Source organism: Helicoverpa armigera, chromosome 1 (genome assembly GCF_030705265.1).
Source record: "Helicoverpa armigera isolate CAAS_96S chromosome 1, ASM3070526v1, whole genome shotgun sequence".
Classification (NCBI taxonomy): domain Eukaryota; kingdom Metazoa; phylum Arthropoda; class Insecta; order Lepidoptera; family Noctuidae; genus Helicoverpa; species Helicoverpa armigera.
The window spans coordinates 73,671-98,958 of record NC_087120.1 but is presented as its reverse complement, the minus strand read 5'-3'; the positions used below and the strand labels follow the sequence as shown (position 1 = coordinate 98,958).

Genomic DNA, 25,288 nt, shown 5'->3' with positions numbered 1-25,288 from the left:
CACCTAATTTTTAATAGAATCAACGACATACTACTTAATATATAAAATAGAATTCATAATACATAACACAAGTTACTCAACAATAGCATTCAACTGAATCAGTCTGTAGTGTAGACTGTGATCGCGCACACGACGGCTGCGGCTCAGCGCCGCTCAGCGCCACTCAGCGGCAGCGAGCTCAGCTACACGAGCGTGGTTGTAGAACTGCCGATAGCTGCGTTAGCTTCATTCCTTTCCTTTAAAATTTCCATTTTAAACCGTTCAAAGAGCTCCTTGTGCGTCCGCATATACTCTCTGAAGACACGTTTCAGCAAAAGCAAGATCTGAACAAAGAATTTTAAGTATTAATACTTTTTACTTTTTACACAATACAGGAATGAATTTTAAGCAGTGCGCAAAAAGAAACTGGTGGTCCAGAATCGTTACCTACATATCTGCATCATCAGTAGGGTAAAGGCGGGATAGATGCCGCAGTGGGATAGATGCCCCATTTTCAAAAAACCTAACTTCCCATGCTCGCGATTAAGAAACAACCGTTTAACTAGAAGCCACAAGCACCCCGCACCTAAATTAACCACGCACCATCGAGGGGTGAGGTCGCGTTTCGCTCGTGTGTGAATTCATCTCCGCGGCGAACTTACAGCGAGCGTAAAATTTTTAAAGGAGAGTATTTGCTGTTGTATAACTTTATAAGTAGATATTAATTCCATCAAATTTTTTACTACGTATGTATATTGTTTCATGAAGTATACATTTTGATGTAAATAGTTGCTCTATTGTATTTATTTATTTTAAAAAATACTAGGGCATCTAACCCTGTCAAAAAGGATAGTTGCCCTGATTTTTTACGGTATAGGTGCCCCTAGGGGCATCTATCCCTCCATACACCACGTGTACCCTGAATGTATTATAAGTGCTTTGAATATATATTTTTCATGTGTTTATGTATGGGTTTTTTTGATTACGAATGATTTACAGTTCAAACAGTGAAGATGAAGACAATTCACCTAAGAACAAAGTTAAGGAATAGAAAACTAAAGGTTTGCCGGTGGAGAAGACTAAAAGAGATGGACAGGATGAGCCTAAAATTACAATTAAAAATAACTGCATAGAATGCTTTGAAAACTATGATAACAAACAAAGTCTAAATCCGACTGGATTCAATGTGTGATGTGTCAGTGCTGATTACATGAAACCTGTATACTTTTCAGAAGTTGCTCGAGATGTAGAAAACTTAAAGCACTGTCCGGTTAAATATTATGATGCTAAGTATATTGTGTTATTTTAGTTTTTAAGAAAGAATGATTTTTATGATTTTGCATGTTGAAACTAAATAATTAATATTTTATAATAAGGGTAAATATAAAATACATTATTTTTGTTGAACAAATACTTTTAGAATTTTAGTGTGTTAATTTTGATTAATCTGATAATGAATATAAAAAGATTTTAAAAACTGTAAAATACTTTTCATTTCAAATAAATTAAAGTCAAAAAATATAACAATATTATTAATATAATATACTTAAACAGTATGAAGGGCATCTATCCCGCACCGTAGGCATCTATCCTCGCTAGTATTTTCAAGGTGGGGCAACTATCCATAGGGGTAGGCATCTATCCCCAAAAATTGAGGTCTACAAAAAGGTAAAATCTCCAAAACGTGTAGTATATAGGTCCAAAAAGACAAATCACAAATAAACATAAAGGATTAAACTAGTTACATTCATGGGTGTTATTAATGTAGAACCAATATTTATTAAATTATAAGCATATTTCAAAAAGTGGGGCATCTATCCCGCCTTTACCCTAATAGTTATTTGTTATACAAGAGTGCAAAGTTGCTTTTTAACCGCGGGCTCAATTTTGATGACCGAGCAAGCGAAGGATTCTAAAATTGACCCCGAAATTGACCACGACCGTAGCGAGTGTTTCAATAATTAGAATCCTTCGCTTGCTCGGTCATCAAAATTGAGCCCGCGGTTAAAAAGCAACTTTGCACTCTTGTATAACAAATAACTATTTTCATTCTTTTGTCCGCCCTAAAATCAGCAAAATATGGATACCAACTATTCTTACGCGCGCCGAAAACACTACATAATAAAAATATACGTATCTATAAAACTTATTTAACTATAAGTTGACAAAGTTTGCGCACTGAATAAAATTCATTCTTGTATATCAAGCAAGGCGAGACCGACAACCTAAAATTTTAGAGCTCCCAATAATAATTCCTTGACATTTTCCAGGACGGACTACCACTTTAAGCCTGCCAGACCAAAATACTTCGCCTCTTCGAAGTTTAATAATACAATGTTTCACAACGTAAAAGGAAAGTGTTTGGTATGACGATAACGTAGAATATTGTAGGGCAAGTGCTCTACAATATTACACTCAAGTGAGTGTTCAAGCGTACCAGTCAAGTTACAAAAGTTACAAATGTTGTCAATAGTCGAGGTGAGGTTATGCTGCCTTGTGACACGCTGTGTGTTTCCTTTATAAACTTCGTCATCCACTCTAGCAGACTACACAATTGTGTTATAAGTAAGGCCCGGATTCATATGTAAATATATATGTTTAATTTACTAGATTTTCGGTCTAGAATGTGTTTTCTACATCTATTGTCATATGTAGACTGTGAAAACCAAGTTTTATTTTCCATATTTAAAGTTTAAGTCCATATTTTGCGTTACAGTCGTCACGCCTGTGCGTATATCGTTCCCCTCGTATTTTTTTCATTGCATTCTTTAATGCCTTAAAAAAATATGTAAATGTTACAGCTTAGTTACAGCCAAAGTAATAAGTCTAAATATTACAAAGGGTGATTTTATTGCTGGTATCTTTTTGGAAACACTGTTTTTAACAGATCACGCGTGAATCGTGTCTTATGTTATTGTCAAACTCGTTCAGTTTGGTCTATAATTTAACCATGAATCAACTTACGAACGAACAACGCTTGCAAATTATTGAATTTTACTATCAAAATGCGTGCTCGGTTAAAAGAGTGCATCGCGCACTTCTTAAAATTTATGTTTTTTTGCCCAAAATGGAAGAATTGGACATGCCTGACATGTGGTTTCAACAAGATGGTGCCACATGCCACACGGCACGCGAAACAATGGCCCAAATGAGAGCCGCCCTCGGTGAACAGTTTATCTCACGTTTTGGGCCCGTCAATTGGCCGCCTAGATCGTGTGATCTAACGCCTTTGGACTATTTCTTGTGGAGCCATGTTAAGGCTCATGTCTACAGGGATAAACCAGCAACGATTGACGCACTGGGAGCCAATATTGAAGCTGATATGTTCGAGAGAGTGTGCCGAAATTGGGCCTTGCGAATGGGCCATCTAATCCGGAGCCGCGGCCAGCATTTGCATGAAATCATCTTCAAATATTAAATTATATTGATCGTTCTATCGATTCCAATAAAGATTTCATCAAATTTTTTATTCTATACCTCTTAAAAAATCACCCGTTATATATTATCTAGCTATTATTTTGTAATATCTACTCAAATTGCATAAAGTTATAATTGACACAGAATTAATCACATTAACTAGCAATTTTATATAATATCTCCATAGACTTGGATAATGTAATAAAACAAGTAGGTATAAGATTATTATTTCACGTTAACTAACTAAAGTGTCTGGTAGCTGACCTTAATATAATTCGAGAAAAGGATAGTTAGCCCAAAGCAGGGCACACCATAATACTAGCGAAAAGTCCCCTCTTTGAGGTGTGGCTCGGGCCACTATACGGACGGCCGGGAGGATACGGTGAACCTCACAGTCCAGGTGTGCCCTGCCAGGGAAGGGCACCGCCGGCAACCTCTTGTGCCCGGCCCTGGTTCAAGCCATGGTCCGGGGTGAAAGGTAATGGGATGCCGTCGTCTCATGCAGACGCTAGAGAAGTTGACACCTCTCCGGCCATCGTAGGCGTGGTCTGTGGGCGGTGAGTTTCCACGTTTCTAGTTGTTCCACGTGCTCATCGAAAAGATTCTGCTAACCCCGGTGGGTTTAAGTCACTAAAAGGCTAATAGGTTCTCCTTCACGCTGCTTACCCAGCGGGAGGAATCATTTGATGATTTATCATAAAAAAAGTTGACAATAACTTACCGTTTTTAAGAAATAGTCAGTACCAAGTTGGTTATACCTACCATATTTATTACTTTGGCTAACTTTGACCAGCTGTTATGAATAATATCCAGATAAAGTAATTAATTTATCACATTGTCAGGTCAATTTGTGTGGTGTTATATATAATGGCCAGTGATTATGTATAATATACATTTAATCACTATTGGCTGTAACATAAATACTGTGCGGAAATTTTGAGGGCAATACTTATATAGACTGACTTACAGAATTATCTCCTTGTGCATGTTAATGTAGGTAAGTGTGCACCCGTCACGTCATGTGACGTGGAGAGATCATTAAGACAATAAGAGATAATTTTTTTGTTGTTTTTTTTTTTTTGCAGGGGTAAATCCTCATGGACTTCCCTCCACCTGGGGTCGGTGGAGGGGGTGTGCCGGACTCTTACCGGCTAAAAACCCACACAGTGTTGCCTTCTATTACCTATTGTCTAGGGCACGGGTATCGCCAAAGCATTCTTCCGCACCCCCGACAGGTATTTAGCCCGCCAGATGTTCGCAGGCGGGCCCCGTCACCCTCTGTGGCCGTCACCCAGCGGCCACAGTAAACTCCACTATGAGAGGCGCGCGCAGCACAACGCCACCGTCTCGAGGCCTGTTTCTGATCGGACGACAGTCGCCCCTAGTCTGTCGCCCGCAGGCCGCGCCCTATGGTGGCCGGAGATCAGCCACCCTGCGACGCCCACCACGTCTGCTGCGGGCGGGGAGAGAGGTAGCAGTTTCTCTCTCCCTTTCCGCCGATATGAGACTATATTCAGACCAAATCGTCAGAGTTTTAATAACCTGAGAACCTCCTTGTTTTTGAAGTCGGTTAAATCTATTCATAGTAATTACTTATCACAATAAACAATGTTTGATTATGGAAAGTATTGTTACTACCTTCTCCATATTTTAGATTTTTTCGTCCATATTTATCCGAGCCCTATATGTATAGTTACAAGTAACAAAAAAGAAATGTTCTTCAGCCTTAAAATAATATACCTTACACTGACTGACAAGAACGAAATTAAATAGTAGGTACCTACCAGTTAAAAAATATTTTTATATATCTACATTAACCAATAACCACATGGTACTTATTTATTTATTTGGTACTTGCTCTCTGATCGATCTCATAGTCAAGTGCAAGCATCGCCACTGGCAATATTTTATTTTATTTTATTTATTTGGCTCACCAACAATTGTTTACACGATACAATTATTAAATACAAACATCATAAAACAATACTTGTGTAACAATCTCTTAAAGGTAAGCACAGCATGCATTATACAAATAAGTTAAAGTTAAGATTATGACAAAATACTACATATAAATTCGATAATGTGAAAATTGTAATTAAATTAAACAAAACCAATTAAATTAAAAATTACTAATTACAAAATTAATTATTTAATACAGTGCTAAAAAAATTGAGATCAATTAAATAATAAAAAGGGAGTAACCAATATTTTTTAAAATCGAGTTCTTTTGAGTTTGGTAAGTGAGTCAGCGTATAGGTCCACTAGATCACTGCAGCTATTAAGCAACTTACATAAGCGAGGGATAGGAGAGTTGGCACCAAGCACGGTTCTACGACGTGGAGGATACAGCGGAGTTATTGGGGCACGAGGTATCCTAGCGGGGACTCTGAGTTTTACTCGACTCAGCAACTGCGGGCAATCAATTTTGTATCGTAGAATTTTAAATAGGAAAACGGAGTCGAGTATATCCCTTCTTTTTTGTAAAGATACCATCTTAAAGTGGGTGAGCCTGTCATTATACGATCGTATTTTTTTTACCAGACCGGACGAAAAAGCTAAGTGCCACAGGAACCGTTTCTGTACTCTCTCTAGCCTCAATATGTGTGTTGCATAATGTGGTCTCCATACCGTACTACAATATTCCAGCACACTGCGGACCAGACAATTGTAGAGTGTGATCTTGGTCTTACTATGACGAAAACCAGTGAGATTCCTTAGAACAAAACCCAGCATTCTAGAGGCTTTTTTTATAACATTTTCAATGTGGGGTAAGAATGTCAATTGTCTATCGAATGTTATTCCCAGGTCCCTAATACTCTCAACTTCTTGGATCGAACTTTTAGAGATGTGGTAGTTGGAAAGCGTTAATTTATTTTTCCTGGAAAATTTTGCATGAAAGCATTTTTTTACATTTAAACTCATACCATTGTCTTTACACCACTCTACCAGAACATCAATGTCACGTTGGAGCAACTCAACGTCTGCGTCAGACTCAATTATTCTGCAAAATTTTAGGTCGTCAGCATACATATAACATTCCGAGAATTTTAACGTATGAGGGATGTCGTTAACATAGAAGTTAAATAATACAGGACCAATATGGGACCCCTGGGGAACACCGGATGTGATCCCGTAAAAGTTTGACTTGTAACCATTAACGGCGACATAAAAAGTGCGATTTTCGAGGTACGACTTCAACCAGTTAAGAAGACAGCCGGTGATACCATATAAGGATAACTTTTGTATGAGTTTGTTATGGGGGACACTATCAAAGGCTCGACTAAAATCTGTATATATCACATCCACTTGTTTAGCATTATCAACGGCAGCCATTAAGGTCTCAGTAAATGATACCAGATTGGTGCAAGTAGACCTTGAATTTACAAAGCCGTGCTGGGCGCTGCTAAGGTAAAGTCTCAAGTGTGACTGTATACATGGGCAAATCAAAGATTCGAAAACCTTGGCAAAGGTAGACAAGATACAAATTGGTCTATAGTTACTTACATCAGTGTTATCGCCGGATTTGTATATTGGTACAATCTTAGCTTCTTTCCAAACGTTAGGGAAAGTTCCTAATGCAAGAGATCGATTATATATAAGCAACAGAGGCGTCGCTAGGGAAGAGGCGCACATTGAGATAAAAAAAATCGGTAAAAAAACTTTTAAGTTAAACGGTTTTATCTTATGTGTACTGAAAACTAGAAAATAAAAAAATAGTTACTTACCTGTCAACCTACGTAGGTGGTCCCGGTCATATTAGACTAAAATAAAAACGTGGGGCCCATTAACTATTGCTGTAGTACTTTCTTCTAGAGGTATAATAGGTGTGGATTGCATCGACTTACTATAATCGTAACTGGAGATTTTGACAATCAATAATCAGCCGTAGCGGCTTCACCAGCGAACGCCGAGCTCATGATCTACCAAAGTATAACGATATGCTTTGCCATAGGTAGGATTTCACAGGGGCCCCACGTTTTTATTTTAGTTTAATATGACCGGGACCACCTACGTAGGTTGACAGGTAAGTAACTATTTTTTATTTTCTAGTTTTCAGTACACATAAGATAAAACCGTTTAACTTAAAAGTTTTTACCGATTTTTATTTTCTAGTTTTAGTATTTAATGAAAATGCCTACCGAATATTCCTCATTCTATCTAATTCATTTAGTGCATCATTATTACACGGTCTCTTACCTGACAATTTATTACAATCTAATTCCTCAATACATAGCCCTTCCAGATACTTTTTTTTGTAACAACCCCAAAAATCATCACATGACCTCTGCTGCTGCGGGTCAGCAGCGGTGAGGGAGTGCCAGACTCTTGACTAAAAACCGTTTTGTTCCGTCGTAGGCCTTTTATGTACCAGGGCCGCGGTAACTCTTTCGAACAATCTCGCAGCCCAGGCAGGCCTTGGCCCTGTTGGGCCCCGCTGGAGTTACTGACAGTTTTCTACTTGTGAAGCCCTTTCATTTGATACCCATATTGGTGGGATTGATAAAAAATTGTTATCAGGCATTTGGTAGCGGCGGCCATCTTAGATTTCAATTTTGCATAGTAAATTGTATTCTACTTGTTGAGACCTTTCATTTGATACCCATGTTGATGGGATTTATAATACCTACGTTGTCCGCCATTTTGTAGCGGCCGCCATCTTGGATTTCAATTTTTTATAGTATATTGTATTCTGCTTGTTGAGCCCTTTCATTTGATACCCATATTGATGGGATTGATAAAATCTACGTTATCCGCCATTTTGTGCCGGCGGCCATATTGGATTTACAATGTTATTGATATTACCATATTGTATTGTCATCGGAATTAAAGGTGTATACAAAATTTCAGATTAATCGGTTGACAGGAAGAGGGTGAAATTTGAATTACTAAATTTGACCCAAGAAAGAATGAATAAATAATAAAATAAAACAAACGGGGTGAGCTAAATAAAACCGTTTAAAAATAGGAGGAATACCGTCCGGGCCAGCACCTTTTCGACAGTCAAGAGACTTCAACTTATTAAGCAAAGCGTCGTGCTCTATTAATGGGGCTGATAAAGGCAAACTGAAGGCTGCTATTGTTTTTAAGTGATCTGTAGAAAGAGGTAAGTTTGTATTGTTTGGGCTACTATACATTGAAGAAAAATACGTAGCAAACATTTCTGAAATATTAGTTCCATTAGAAGAAGATGTCACGCCGTCGTTCATAGTAAGAGGGTAGGAACTAGCACCTCCGCGTTTCCCTTTTATGTAGGCCCAAAACCGGTTGGGATTATTGGTGATATCAGACTCCAGGTCACTTAGGTAAGCATTGTAACAGGAAGTAGCTATAGCAGAGCAGCGTTTACTCAACAACTTCAGTTCAAGCTCATCCATTGGGTTCCCATATAACTTAAACCGAATACGTAACTTTTCTTTATCTCTCAGGGCTCTTATTAGTTTTTTATTGAACCAAGGAGGATATGTTTTACGCTTATGCGACGACGTCGGGGCATGCTTTTTGATTAAACTATTAACTTTATCATAAAAAATACTAACCATTTCATTTACATCTTGAATACCGTCAAATAAATAGTTCCAATCGATGTCATCCAAGTGCTTACACATCATATCATAATCTAATTTGAAAAAATTCGTTCTCTTATTATTATTATAGGGAAGCCTCAACTCATCGTCTGATTTAATATATATTTCAATTGGGGGGTGTAAATTGTCAACAATACTTAATGGGTTTTGAGCGGCAAGTACGCTGCTAGTGGTTAAGCCAGTCAATACAAGGTCTAAAATTCTCCCTGACTTGTTCTTAATATTATTAAGTTGAATAAGGTTGTTCATATGAGTAAAATCCGTTAAAAGGTGACCCATACCCGGGGGTACATAACCGTTATCCAACTCACCTACCAAGTCCCAATCGATGTTGCCCAGATTAAAGTCGCCTATTATACAGGTCTGGAACCCCGATTGTTCAAACAAGGTGTTACAAGAATCAATAAAGTGTTCTAGATTTGAGCGCAATACCGGTGGAGGTAAATAGATTGCGCACAGAGCTAATTGACGAACAGATTTTGCGATGGAAATGTCTATAATAACCCATAGGTCTTCACAATGAGTTTCCCATTGAAACATACGCTTAGAATTTAATGTTTTTAGAACAGCTATCAACACACCTCCTCCATCTTTTTTCCTGTTATCTCTGTCTCTTCTATATACCACATATCTGTCATCAAATAGCTCCGAGCTCAGTACAGAGTCATTCAACCAAGTTTCTGATAATATAACTACATCGTAGGTTTCGCAAGACATTTGTCGATAAAACTTTGACATTTAGTGCGTAGTCCTCTAGTATTTTGATAATAAATCCTTAAGTTATTGAATTTTTTTATATAAACTACAATATCATGATCTATAAATATGAAAAAGAAAAAATTAAGCTAGTTTATTTAAAGTATCCTTATTTCTAACGAGAATGTGTTCAGATTCCTGTTCTTTCCGCATAAATATGCGGCCACCTCGTACCCAGACAAACTGGTATCCAAGCTCCTTAGCCTTAATTCTAGCGGCAGCGTGGAGAGCCTTATTAGTGGTTGAAAGGTGTTCCGTAATGAAAATTGGAGTCTTCGGTCCGGCGTATCCAAGGTGCGAGGTATTTAGTTTATTATTAGGGTTTGATTTATTATATTTAATCGTGGCTGCGAGAAATTGATCACGAGTACGAGGAGAAGCCAGTTGTACCACTATAGATCGTGGTCGAGAATTTGTAGAGCTCTGCTTGGCGACTCTAGTGCAGTATTTTATGTCGCTGTCCACAATGCCGCTCCCCACCACCTTAGATAATTGTGTTACAATCTGCAATAGATTTTCCTGTTTTTTTTCCGGCAGACATTGGATTTCTACATTGTTTGAACGAGTTTGTTGTTCTAATTGGCTTACACGTGAGACGAGATCATTGATACACATTTTCATCTCTAAGTTTTCTTTCTGCAATTCCTTCACGGTCTCTTTGGACGCAGCATATTCTTTCAAAAGTTCCTCGTACTGTGAGTTCATAAATAACATAGAATTGTCCATCTTATCCATCTGCTCTTTAATAGGTTGCAGTTCTCTATTCAGGGTTTCAGTAAATTTTGACAACATTTCTGTATGTTCCTTTTTAACAGCGTCTTGAATGAGTTGCCGAATATCGTCACACGACAAAGTAATGTTGTCCGTCTTAGGCGGAGAAAGAGCTGGTCTTTATTCGCCCTGTTGGATGAGACGTTACGCAGAGGAGTACTATCGGATCTGCTAATTTTCGGACCAGAGTTAATGCATGCCGGGCATTGCCAACCTTTCGGTACATTGTAGTTTTCCTTAAAGACAAGCAAATATAATGATACGTTTTGTGACACTTGACACATGTAGCATATTTCTCATTAGCTACCACCTGGTCACAACAACCCCATGTAAAGGATGTACTTGATGACATAGAAGACTGTTCCGCCATAACGCTTCGGTGAGCAGGAATTTACAAGGTTGAGATGCAATCAATCAGAGATCAATCAATTATAGTATTAAAACAATCTCACCCAACGCCTCTCATAGTCCGAATATGATTTACGCTCTTCTAGTGCTACTGAGCGCCTCAGCTCAAGCGGCGTGATGTTGATATATATATATAGCGAGCGATGCACGACGAACAACACGGTAGAACACACAGCAGCGCAGGCGGCCCGACGAGGTGACTCATAGAAGCGAGCCAACCGCGGGTTGGGGCAGGTCAGGGACGTCGAACGTTAAAAAAATTCTTTGAACTTATAATTACTATATTTCTTGAAGCACTGGATATTTCCAATTGAATTTTTCACAAGTGATAGAAGGGCACTTTTCCAACAATATGGTTATAATATGAAACACCAACCAATAACTTTAACCGCGATTTGGAGACGATTTCACGGGAGTAAAAGTAAACACGTCTTTTTGTTTTAAATACCGTCACGTATTGGTATTGTATAATATCAACCAATTAGAGAGCTGTGTGCTATTTATCATCGTGGGAAATTCATAAGCTGGCGGATGTTGTTATTTTCCGGTGGTGACACATAGGTACATAAAATGATTGACAGCTTACAGTGCAATGGGTAACGGCTATGACAGAGGAGGTGCAGACTTCCCTGTCGGTGACGAGGGACATGGCGCCGAAGTAGTCGCCGTCGATGAGGTGGCCCAGCTCCCGGTTGTAGCGCGAGTACACCGCCAGCATGCCGTCGTACACGATCATCAGCCCCTCGCCTTGCACCATAGCCTGCGTCGAACAACGCGCACACAACTTTACTCCAGTCATTGTTCAATAATCCCTAGAACACCAGTTCTACCACCAACAGAAATTATTCAGAAATTTTAATGAAAGAAAGCGTCGAGCGTTTATGGAATCTTTACTCTTTTTGGACAAAACGCTCCACGCTTTCTTTGTAGGTACCTAAAAACCAGGGTGGTATTTAAATGAAAAATCGTTTATTGCTAGTAATTCATACAATGTAGGTTACGCTCTAGATCCTACACTAGGATTCCCTGTGTTGTAGGACCTAGGCTCCGCGATCCGTTCACAAAAACTTGTAAATAAATCATTATGTCAGTATGTTAAGCATAATTTAAGGCCAATTCATCGACAATCGTTTACGTAAGTAATGGATCGGTACCATCGGTACTAAATGGTTTATCGTTCACTATATCGAGTGTTTTCCTAAACGGGCGTTTGTTTTGTTGGTGTAAGTGGGCCTAAGTCTTTTGTTTGTTTGTGTTATACCTAGTAAGGCGAATTAAGACCAATGGCCGGTCTAGGGTCCATTGTCATTGATTTTACCACAGAGTACCTAAATTAGCGAGATAAAGACAAAATTATTACAAGAAAAGTGTAGATTTAAGCAATTTATCAGTATAATTTTTCCACAAATCCTTAGATTTTTCTTGATTTTTCGAGGTAACCAAGCAACTTGACACGGATACAGCTTAAATCATTTTTTATAGATGTAAAAGGCCATTGATGATGTACATACAGTGGGCCGGATTTATAATACTTACCTATCTCCTTTCATCTTAATAAAAGACCGGGGAGTATGACTCCTCAAGAGCCACTCCTCAAAGAGCCATTACTTAAGCGCGACTGCTGTGCACGAGGTCCTGGGTTCGCTTCGCGGCTCGGGGAGAAATCGCTTTGTGGGTTTTAGAAACTTTCACAAAGCAGCCGATAACTTACATATTTAATGTTAGCGTAGACCAAGGCGTGTTTCCTGACTTAATGAAACACAGCAAAGTAGTTCCTTTATTCAAATCGGGAAATAGTAAGGAAGCGAATAACTACAGACCCGTGTCTGTCTTACCGGTTCTCAGCAAGGTATTTGAAAAGTTGATGCTTGAACAGATGTTGCGCCATTTCAATAAAAACTCCATCTTTCACAAAGAACAATACGGTTTCACTAAAGGTCGCTGTACAACCGATGCTGGTGTAACTTTGATCAAGCACATCTTTAAGGCTTGGGAGGAAGCTGAAGACTCTATTGGAATCTTCTGCGATCTCTCAAAAGCGTTTGACTGTGTAAATCACGAAACGCTTTTGCGAAAGCTAGAGCATTACGGAATAAGAGATACTTCTCTCCAGCTGTTAAAATCATATCTAAATGGTCGGCAACTTAAAGTTCAAGTAAACGGCGTAAATTCACGAGGTTCAGTGATGGCAATGGGCGTACCACAAGGTTCTATATTAGGTCCGTTCCTCTTTTTAGTTTATATAAATGATTTGCCCTACTTATTTGATAATCAACCTAAAATGGTGTTGTTTGCCGATGACACTTCTCTTATTTTTAATATTGATCGACGTAGACGTACCTTAGACGACGTAAACAATTCCATTCTCCAGGTTCAAAATTGGTTCAACGCAAATAACTTGGCTCTTAATGAAAAAAAAAACAAAATGCATTCGATTTTCATTGCCAAATGTAAAAAGTAGTGAATGTGACATTATACTTAATAGTGAAAAACTAGAATTTATAAATCAAACAGTTTTCCTGGGAATCACTCTTGACAAAAAACTACAGTGGGGACCCCACATTACATCTCTTGCGGGTCGTCTTAGCTCGGCCGCCTATGCTATTAGAAAGATGAGGCAGCTAGCGGACGTAGAAACAGCTAGACTGGTATATTTTAGTTATTTCCACAGCATCATGTCTTCCGGCATTCTGCTGTGGGGACGAGCTGCTGACATTGAATGCATATTTATCTTGCAAAAGCGCGCTGTCAGAGCTATGTACAACTTACGTAGTCGTGAATCTCTTAGGGAACTGTTTAAACAAATTAATATCATGACCGTACCTTGCCAATTTATTTAGGAAAATATCATGTATGTTAGGAAAAACTTACATTTGTTTGAAAAAATATGTGATAGACATAATTATAACACTAGAAATAAAAATAAGATAGCTATCCCGCAGTTTAGATTATCTAAAGTACATACATCTTTCATGGGATATTGTGTCAAATGTTATAATAAAATACCAGACAACATTCTGGAACTAAATGACATGCGGTTTAAAACTCATATAAAAGCCACACTTTGTAAGCAAGCATATTATAAATTAGAAGATTACATTCAAGATAAAAATGCTTGGAAACATGCTGGTCCTGCTCCATAGGACATACTGACAATATCTAATTAATTAACAAATTAAAATTACACCAGCAAATAAAATTGTATTCATCTTTTGATTATTTGTTTGTAACTTTGTACCAAAATATAAACCAATTTGTAAATGTGAACACCATGTAGCATTTTAATTGTCACTTTATCCTCATTTGTCTTTGCGATTCTACATGATCTTCGCATGCTTTTACTGTATGTATCAATACATACAAATTGTAATACTATATTTTTTTTAAAAGAGTAACCATGGAGTTTCTTGCCCGTTCTTCTCCATAGGAAGCTACTTTTGGAATGGGCAACTAGAATCAAACTTAGTTATAATTTTGACGTTCATAAGTGCTTGTAAAGGCCTAAATGAAATAAATGATTTGACTTTGACTTTGACTTTGACTTTGATAGTCTGGAAGTTAGTGATTGATACACCCGAGCATCGGAGAGCACGTAAATGTCGGTCCTGCAGGAACGGCTTCCCATACCCGGAAAATATATAGCCTATGTTAAACGGGTAAAGTGTAGCTTCCCAACAGTGAAATAATTATTTTATTGTATTTTTATTTTAATTTTTCTTTGCCTCTCTCCTTACAAAATGTGCTGTATAAAATTCAAAAGGATAAATGGTGATTTATAAAGTTTAAGTTAAGTTCTTAACCGGTGGTCCGCGGACCACTGGTGCTCCCTGGAGGCATTTCAATTCGCTTCGCGACGTTGCTATACATCTTAAGTATATACGAGTATCTGTCTCCGGAAAATAACAAGACTCGTAAGTTGATCAACTCTCGGAAATTAATAAACGGCATTTGAAATGGACTAAAAACGTATATATTTTAGTAAATTGTTTAATTTACGACACCTTGCCGTTAAATCGTCCGACAAAGGCGAGGTGTACGTTGATTGGTTAAAAGAATCACGTGCTTATATGCCTATGATTAATGCTGTCGACCAATCAGAGAAAAGTGTATTAAGTGACGGATAATAGTGTACCGTCAAATAGTACACTGGGCAACGAATGGCCCATTTGTGGATGATTTTACTTGTAGCAGTATAGTTAACTATTAAATTACGGCTAGGTACCGTAAGTTGACCAATTAGCTAAAATTCAATGCGTTAAGTGGTACATACATTACAACTGCCGTTTATTATTTTCCGAGAGTTGATCAACTACCTAGAAAATTGATCAACTTACGAGTCTTGATATTTTCCGGTGACATATCCATCTTACTTGTCCAACAGAACAAAATGTATGTTTGGGCTACATTTTACGTAATTTTGGTTCTGAGTCTTAAAAATAATTCCCACTCGCGTATTGAGAAACTATATTTTACCATTTTTGCATTTCTCCACAAACAAAAAGTTAAGTACGATTGGGCTACATTTTACGTCCGTACGAGTTCGAAAAAAAAATCTTTTTTTTTTTACCTAGTGGACCCCACTTGTCAAAGCTATAAATACGTTCGTGGGTTTTCAACGCTTCTGATTGTTAAAAACAAGCATAGAAATCTGTTGGATGCCACTGCAGACATGCGTTTAGTTTTGAGTAGTATTGAACCAAGAATTCTGAAGTTATTTCATTCATAATTAAAGAGAATGCAGCAAATTAAAATCTGTAGCTTTTAGTTTAATAAAGAAATGAGTGCTAATTATAAAGTGTGCTTGTATTCTTTATCAAAGAACCCTCAATTTAGGCAAACCAATGGGGTGGTCCCCGGCAAGACTTTTGGTAAAATGGTCCCCTAAGTTAGTCTTGGTTAAGAACCACTGCCTTAAGCAGACACCAGTCTCTTAAAAATGCAACTTGTATTTTAATGTACTTAACACTGTTAGAGAAAATAAAGATTTTTATTAAAAAAAAATCATTAGTAGCTTTCCACATTGTGCGTGCAGTACTCGATCATTATTTCGCTGTGATGTTATTTTAAAACAGCGAGATCTCCTAAGATATTCATTTAAATCGAATAATGTGCAGGGCTTTTTTGAATTATGTAAATACTTATAATCACGGAGGAGAAAAGACTAGCGGAGGTGCCCTAACGTAAATCTCCTAACAAAGCAGCGCGCCAAAATTCAGGTGAGCGGGGGACGAGGAACGTTACTGGCTCCACCCGTGCTCCACCCCTATACGCCTTTTATGGGAAACCACCCATTTTTTGTAAATCCATCTAGTGTGGAATAGGATAATTAAAATATAACCCTAAACTAACATCGACCACTAGTGACATACTCAAAAGTAAAGTAAATACTCAAAATTAACAATTCTTTAAAAATTGTAATTTAATTAGAAAGTTTGAAGAAGCATTCATTGGAAATGAACGAAGAAAAAGAGAGAGATAAAAAAGTTAGAAAATTAATTGTTATATAAGTATTATTTTGTGCACAGAACTTGCCCCACAACAATTTATTTACTCCCCCAGAAATGAAATAGGTATAATTCTACTAGGAATCATAATATTCAACGGAGACTTGATGAAAAATAATTTTTATTCACCACGGGTCTCAAATACCCCCATGGCATAATTTAAGTATCAACTTATGTCATTGTGTTAGTTCATCTACTAGCCACTATGGCATCACAAGCACGAAAATTCGTTCTATTTGTTCTAGAACCGTGCTGCGATAACTGTTGTTATTTTCGATGTTGCCGTATTACGAAATTCACCAAGAAAAATGGGAATTAAAGTTATAGGGACAGTGTTTATCAAATTATTTTTCACAACTGTACCATAACGGCGCATCCACTAAATAGCATAGGTACTTTATGTGAGTCGGATGTTGCTCTAAGTAAAGGTACATTCAAAAAGTATGTACGGCAAGAGAGATATACCTATGTAAAACATTACTGATGATGAATATAAATAAATCTACGCTAATTTTCGTCACATCTCTAACTTTTGCACAGTTTTTGATCTATATCTCAGAACGGACAAACATTTCAGCAAAGCTGTCATAGTAAATGTTGTTCTACATAAAAAGGCCTATCCAATGATATGTATGATATCGCTATTGGTGGGGTATACCAATCTGCCCAATGTCCTTTTTGGAGCCAATGCAAAAATACTGTTTTTATAAAATGTAGTCTTAGATCTTATGACATGTAACTGATCACAACGACGCTGACTGGTTACTAAAAGAAATACATAGTTAGAGTTATGATTAATTTTAAGATTTTTTTTAAATAACACCTTTTTAAAAATGGATGATTGCATTTTCGATGCCTGGTAGCACTTAATTTTGTAACGGGTCTCTTTGTCTTGATGAACATAATTTTACTTCAAATATACGTAGGTCGACTACTTACCGAAACCTTGGCTTGCACAAATGGTATTTTTATAATTTTAAATTTTCATGATACCTAATATATCATATGTTTTGGTTTGTAAATAATCTATAAAAAAACTTGTAGGATGTAAGGAAAAGGCTGCTTTTTAAGGCAAAAATTGGTACCAATAATATACTTTGATTCAAGATTCATACGAAAATAATACAAATTCACTTAGAGGTTCTAGAAATGCAGCTATTCGACGAAAGATGCCTCTAGTAAAAAATATGTTTTATATATGTGTAAAAACACCTTCGCGAGTAAGGCATTTCTTTACAACTAATTGGTCAGCGTAAAAAAGGTTGTAGCCTTTTAAAAGACAGACATATGCTCGCGGAGTTTTTTTTGAACTTTTGAACAATGGGAACAATTTTGTTATAGGTACCTACTTGAACCGAAATTTTAACCGTTTACGCAGCGCACGCACGATTTTCTTCATTGGTGATCCACTCCTATTCATGTTAGCGTGATGATACGTAGCAGAGGTTCCCAAACACTTTTGCACCACACCACACTTCACCACTTTCAGAATTTTACTGGATTCGGTAGACCCTCTACTGAGCTACATTGCTACCAATTTCGAAATCTCGAAAAAGAAAAGAAATAATTAGATCTATGTATTGAAATTGCCGGCCAGCAAGCCAACTGCGACGAAAAGCTCGCATGGGACCGCCGGAGCCCCGCAGCGCCGCCGCGCCGGAGCCGTGACAGAAGCCATGCTTGTGGCGTGATGCATGTTTGCTTCCATGCTGCATGCCTTGTTTCCATGTTCATCAAAGTTTAATAGGTGATGGATTCCAAAAAAATGTTTACATAATATTTTGTTGCACTCGAAGAATTATTAGATTTACATAGTTAAAAGATAGTCATTCAGTAGAACAGTTAAGCTTTAAAGATCTAACAGTATAGTTAATTGATTTATTTAGTGAGCAATTCAGTATTTTTGGTGGTTTCGAATATTTTGATTGAAAAAACCCCCGACGGTAAAAATGTTATTGAAAAATAATAAAATAACTCAAAACCCCCGACTTAACCCAATTATATAGGAATATCCGTCGGGGGCTGCCATTAAACCAGCTAAAGGATTCCTAGTGTCGTGAATACAATTATTGAAGAATTGTAGATGTTTAACGATAACATAAAATACACTTAATTAATTATTGAAATTTCATATAGAAAAAGCAGCCCCCGACGGTTATTCCTATATAATTAGGTTAAGTCGGGGGTTTTGAGTTATTTTATTATTTTTCAATAAGATTTTTACCGTCGGGGGTTTTTTCAAAATTTTTAATTTTGCTTAATTTTATTTCAGACTTTTTAGAGAGCATATACCTACGAATTATAGTCTATATAATATGTTATTGCAATATTATTTTGCACTGATATTGTAGCGCCCGCTAGTGAGTTACAGGCGTAATTTTTGTTATTTGGGAACATGAATTAAGCACGTACACATTGCTGATGAAAACAGAATTGTAATCAGACGTTTTGATTATATTGCAACATTGTTTGGCACTAATATTGTGGCGCCCACTAGTGAGTTACAGCCATGACACCTATCTAAGAACATGAACACATTGAACACAAGTACGTTATTGAAAACCGCATCAAAATCAGATCATTAGTTTAGAAGATAGGAGGGGACATTACTTTGCACAAACGCACACACAAACGGACATCTCTCACCCTAAACGCATATACCTGCTGCTCCGTTCCGTCGTGGGTAAAAAGGGAATTTACAGTTAATGTATTAAATACTACCCGTATGTAACTAGCATCAAAAGGGTTAGCCAAGCATGCGTGAGAGTGTATGCTAAATTTGAATATTGTAGAATTACTTACTAAGAAACTGATAAACGTTGTTTTGGACTAAGTAATTCCTGGTAGAAAGTTCGTGGGCGTTTTGAAAATTTTTTGACGTGATTTTCAGAAAACTGATTATTCAGTTTTAATGACTGATTAATGAACATCCTCTAATTGATACCATGATACTCCTCTAAATTGTGTTTATTTATGAGAAAGGGATATTTTGAACAGCCTGGGAACAATATCTAAACAATAGAACGCTTTACACAAAAATACTGAAACTCTTAACAGTGCCATCAATCATCAGCGTAGTCCATTTAGAACTGGTGAAAAATTTAACAAATGCGCAGTTTTTCAAACTTTTTTGATGCAACACAAGGGTAGGTACATCAATCATTAATTTAAACTTATTATCAGTTTCCTGAAAAACACATCAAAAACTTTTACTCAAAGAACTTTCCATAGGGAGTGGCAAAAAGAAATAAAATGTATTTTCTTGTATTATTCTTAAAATATCATCTGCGTCTATTAATGGAAGAACATTTCAGTTATTCACTATCAAAACCAAAGTAAAGGGTGATTTTTTTGCTGGTATCTTTTTGGGGACACTGTTTTTGACAAATCACGCGTGAATCGTGTCTTGTGTTATTGTCAAACTTGTTCAGTTTGGTCTATAATTTAACCATGAATCGACTTACGAACGAACAACGCTTGCAAATTATTGAATTTTACTATCAAAATGAGTGCTCAGTTAAAAGAGTGCATCGCGCACTTCTTCCAATTTATGTTTTTTTTTGCCATGTTAAGGCTCTTGTCTACAGGGATAAACCAGCAACGATTGACGCACTGGCAGCCAATATTGAAGCTGATATATTAGAGAGAGTGTGCCGAAATTGGGCCTTGCGAATGGGCAGTCTAAGCCGGAGCCGCATCCAGCATTTGCATGAAATCATCTTGAAACTTTAAATTATATTGATCGTTCTATCGATTCCATTAAAGATTTCATCAAATTTTTCAGATTTTTTGTTACCTCTTAAAAAATCAATACTCAATACTCAATAACTTTATTGCATTCCATAATGTGTACAGGCTGGTGGGTAAAATTAAAAGAAACAATTATGGACCCTGTCGGGCACAGCAAAGTTAGTTTTTAGAGGAGAGGACGAAGAGCGCTTTTTAAACATATTAATATTGAATTAAATGTAGAAAATCTTATTACATTTAGATATTTGAGTAGGTATTATTTCTGTGTAGATTTATTTGCATTTTACTTAATATTATTTATTAAATTTATATTCGTTTATTTATATATTATTAATTTATATTATAAATATTCTATATTATGTATTAATCGTTATTAATTATTTTATTTATTTATATTTATTTATAAATTAGCTGTAGTTTTTTTATTTATGACTCAATAGTAAGAATCTAATTAAAGGTATTGCACGGTAAGTAAGGTAATTAAATTGATATATTAAGTACTGCTTGTTTATTCCAGTTATCCTAGTTTCCCTAGTTGGTATTTATCTTTGAAATATTCGTCAATTGTGTAGTAGCTTTTATCTAAGAGAAATCGTTTTAGTTTATTGGTAAATATACACTCTTCTGCAAAAAAAACGGGCACCTATGCGAAATCTTAGTTTTAAGGACTTTACGTGTATTTCAAAGGATTTTAATGATTGTAGTATGTTTCTAGCATTAAAAGAGTTAGCCGAGCATGCGTGAGAGTGTATTCTAAATTTGAATTTTGTACAATGGCTAAGAAATTGGTTAAACCTTGTTTTGGACTAATTGCTGGCAGAAAGTTCGTCGGTGTTTCGAAAAGTTTTTGAAGTGATTTTCAGGAAAATGATAATGCAGTTTTAATTAATGATTAATGTACTTTTTTGTTAGATCAAAACATTTTTGAAAAACTATGCGTATTGGACAGAATTTTCACTCGCTCTAAATGGGCTATACTGATGGTTGATGGCAATGTTAAGAGTTTCGGTATTTTAGTGTAAAGCGTTCTATTGTTTAGATATTGTACCCACGTGTTTTAAAATATCACTTTTTCATAAATAAACACTATTTAGAATAGTATCAGTACCTTTGGCTACGACGAAACCAATTTAAAATAAGCAGTGCCGATCACAACCCGTCTCCTATCGGACTTTGACATTAAAAAAATACCAAATTTTGTGATAAATGTTAAAATTAACCACATGAAAAATGATGAGGAGGGTTAAAGCTATCTAAAAAGTCAAATTATTGCCTCGTTGAAGCTCTCGATAACTCCATAGGAATCGGGTTACTAAACGACGATTTAGCTGAAAGGGAGTCAAAAATTCAAAATTATTGGCCAAACGTATGTTTCTTAAGAAATGAGCAGATAGCCAATTATTGTTATGATTTAAGCAGGAAAGTGCTGCAGATGCCAGAAAATCTCGGTGTAGGCAAGTTTATTTAATAAAATGTCCACGGGATGAAAACACGCCATTTGAACGCTCGGACTCATAGATCTTCAGAGGTCTACGGAGTTGCCCAAGAGACGAGGTTGTTTAAAAATCAGTGATTACGAGACCTTAAGATCTCGTGCTCACAGTCTATGTGCTATTTTCTGTATTTTGGAAAATTTCAAGACTTTTAAAAATGTCAAAGTCCGATAGGAGAGGAGTTGTGATGGGCACTGCTTACTTTAAATTGGTTTTGTCGCAGCCAAAGGTACTGATACTATTCTAAATAGTGTTTAATTATGAAAAAGCGATATTTCAAAACACGTGAATACAATATCTAAACAATAGAATGCTTTACACTAAAATACCGAAACTCTTAACATTGCCATCAACCATCAGTATAGCCCATTTAGAGCAGGTGAAAATTTTAACAAATACGCATAGTTTTTCAAAAATGTTTTGATGTAACAAAAAAGTACATTAATCATTAATTAAAACTGCATTATCATTTTCCTGAAAATCACTTCAAAAACTTTTCGAAACACCGACGAACTTTCTGTCAGCAATTAGTCCAAAACAAGGTTTAAGCAATTTCTTAGCAATTGTACAAAATTCAAATTTAGAATACACTCTCACGCATGCTCGGCTAACTCTTTTGATGCTAGAAACATACTACAATCATTAATACCCTTTGAAATACACGTAAAGTCCTTAAAACTAAGATTTCGCATATGTGCCCGCTTTTTTTGCAAAAGAGTTTATTATTTGATTCAGTGTTTTTTATGTATTCTGGTAATTTATTGTAGATTTTAATGGTGTATTCTGGTAATCACCCGTTACATTCCAGGCGCTAAACTAGCTATGCTGCACAAGAAGTACTCACCAAGGAGACCATGTCGTTCTTCAAGTAGATCCTCTTCTGCAGCGTGACCACCAGCTGCTGCAGCACGGGCACCGGCCACTGCGTGAACACGGGCAGGCGCATCATGAGGTTCAAGTAACAATTCTCTTTGATTTCATCCTTCAGTATGTCTGGCAAACTCTTGTACAGCTGGTTCCTGGTCTCTGTCACCTTGACCGCGGCTGATTTGTACTTGAAGTAGTCTGTAATCTCGTCGTTTACAGAAATAGAAGTAGACAGTTGGTTGCTGGCCATGTAGTTCATTGCCTTTTGCTTAAGTTTTATTTTTTGATCATTCGAGTAAGTGAGTGCACTAACAAGTCCAAAACACTCAATTATACACCAAACGTAAAACACCCACGATAACAATATTGCCAATAATGAGAGACCACTATCCCATTGCAGCATCACTTCTTTTTGAAGTTTGACTAAGGGTAAATGCATTATGAGTCCTATCACAAGTGAAATTTCCTTGGTCATAACAGCGAAATTGGAACAGTGAAGTACATACTTGACCATCAACATCAGTGACGGTATGGATATCACAACTGTATTGTTCATAATGTACGACAAAATACCCGAAAGTTCAGAAAACTCCCACAGCTGGATCATGCTTACAGCTGCTAGCGCAAAGATCCTTATAAATCTATTTATATACTTTTTGATAAGCGAATTCTGTTTCCGAGACCAGTAAGTGGACATTTCAAAAATCCGGCATACGCCGAATAAACTGGTAAGCCTAAGAACACAGGTAAACTTGTTAGCCTTGCACAAGCCGCAGGTGACGTTGTGTCCGTGGCGCAGGAACAGCAGCCAGTGCACCGGGATGCTCGCCGCCACGTGCAGAAACAGCTTCCTCGAGCACAGGTTCATCACGGACGACCGCGTCTCTAGCACCACTCGCCTGGTTTCTTTGTTTATGTATCCTGTCTTAACGTCAACATACAAATCTGCTATGATGATAAACTCTAGACACGCTCCAAGATAATAAAAATAACACGACAATTCGTCGTAATATATCGATGCTGTATATTTTAAAAGTATTTTGTTCAGAATAAATACATGTAGTATCATCCAATCCCAGAAGTCTCTGAAACATACATATATGATTATTTTACTTCTTTTGCAGATATCCAAGAACAACATTATCAAAATAAATGGAATATTATTTTAAGTTAGATTAAACGCTTAGATGCTAGTGGTGCCTAAGGTAGAAATTATGATACATTGTAAGGTTATAGGTACCTGAATTTACTCATGGGATGAATACGATGTCGATATTTACGAAATTGTTTGAATCTGTCCTGCCTCATGGAGTAGGAGCTGGAGTAGAAGCCGCGCGAGCGCGTGCAGTCGTAGGACAGCAGGAACTGGTCGTGCCACCAGCGCGACAGGCGCGCGCGCGTGCCGCGCCCCGCGATGTCCACGTCCAGCACGTCCTTCTCCGGCAGCACCGTGCAGTTGTGCTCGTGGTACGACTCGCGTCCGCCGTAGTAACTCATTACTACTGAACAAACCTTATTACTGTATCACGCCCTTCTGTCTCGGACATTATTTACAGAGCCAACAAGCGATCGGTTATACATACTGGATGCTATAGGTACCTAATATATTATATTGTAGCTGGAATCCACAGAAATGACCATAGAACACCATAGAATTAAAAGTTTGACAGACGAAGAAACAATCACCCAAAATGTTAACACACGTAAAATAAGGTTTCATATAACCAAAATACAAGCTACTATTAAATGCATGTGCAAGTCTAGTGTCATTCTAACGGGTGATTTTTTAAGAGGTATAGGATTTGATTTTCAAAAAAAGCACAAAAAACTTGAAAAATTTGATGAAATCTTTATTGGAATCGATGGAACGATCAATATAATTTAATGTTTGAAGATGATTTCATGCAAATGCTGGCCGCGGCTCCGGTTTAGATGGCCCATTCGCAAGGCCCAATTTCGGCACTCTCTCCAACATATCAGCCGGTATATTACGAATAAATGGCTCAATATTGGCTCCCAGTGCGTCAATCGTTGCTGGCTCCACAAGAAATAGTCCCAAGGCGTTAGATCACACGATCTAGGCGGCCAATTGACGAGCCCAAAACGTGAGTTAAACTGTTCACCGAAGCCTGCTCTCAATTAGGCCATTGTTTCGCGTGCCGTGTGGCATGTGGCACCGTCTTGTTGGTACCACATGTCAGGCATGTCCAATTCTTCCATTTTGGGCAAAAAAATCGCCAATCATCACACGGTAACGCCCGCCATTCACAGTAACGTTTCGGCCATTGTCGTCTTTGATAGTAAAATTCAATAATTTGCAAGCGTTGTTCGTTCGTAAGTTGATTCATGGTTAAATTATAGACCATACTGAACAAGTTTCACAAAGACACAAGACACGATTCACGCGTGATCTACCAAAAACAGTGTTGCCAAAAAGATACCAGCAAAAAAATCACCCGTTAGTTCTAGTCTAGAAGGTACAATGATATATTTATTATATGTAAGTACCTACCACGCACTAGATAAAAAACATCCCGAACAATTTTACTTCGACAACAACCGAGCTCAATAGTAAAAATTTTATAGAATCTCAATAACAGTTTTAACCTTAGCGCGCATCCTGTTACTTATTAAGCCCAATCGTATTCCAATTGCCTACATTCCATTGGTTTGCCATTGATCTTTATGGTAGTCTGCTCTACAATCGTATTGCAATCATTATTGAATCACAGCAAAGGACGAAAATGTTGAAAAAAAG

At 37.2% G+C, this 25,288-nt stretch overlaps 1 protein-coding gene across 2 annotated transcripts; it reads right to left on the bottom strand.

Moving 5' to 3' along the window:
• Positions 1-24,175, bottom strand: LOC110376551 (potassium/sodium hyperpolarization-activated cyclic nucleotide-gated channel 1). 2 transcript variants are annotated; one of them, XM_021335050.3, is made up of 5 exons: positions 24,114-24,175; positions 23,771-24,032; positions 22,508-23,615; positions 11,503-11,676; positions 1-323 (listed from the first exon to the last, which is right to left on the bottom strand). In XM_021335050.3, exons 2-5 carry the CDS (start codon positions 24,025-24,027, stop codon positions 183-185), a joined length of 1,680 nt encoding a protein of 559 aa, XP_021190725.2. In that variant the 5' UTR covers positions 24,028-24,032; positions 24,114-24,175; the 3' UTR covers positions 1-182. The 2 variants fall into 2 exon arrangements, with proteins under 2 accessions (XP_021190725.2, XP_021190724.2); XM_021335049.3 differs by having other exon boundaries at positions 23,771-24,029.
• Positions 24,176-25,288: the final 1,113 nt, after the last annotated feature.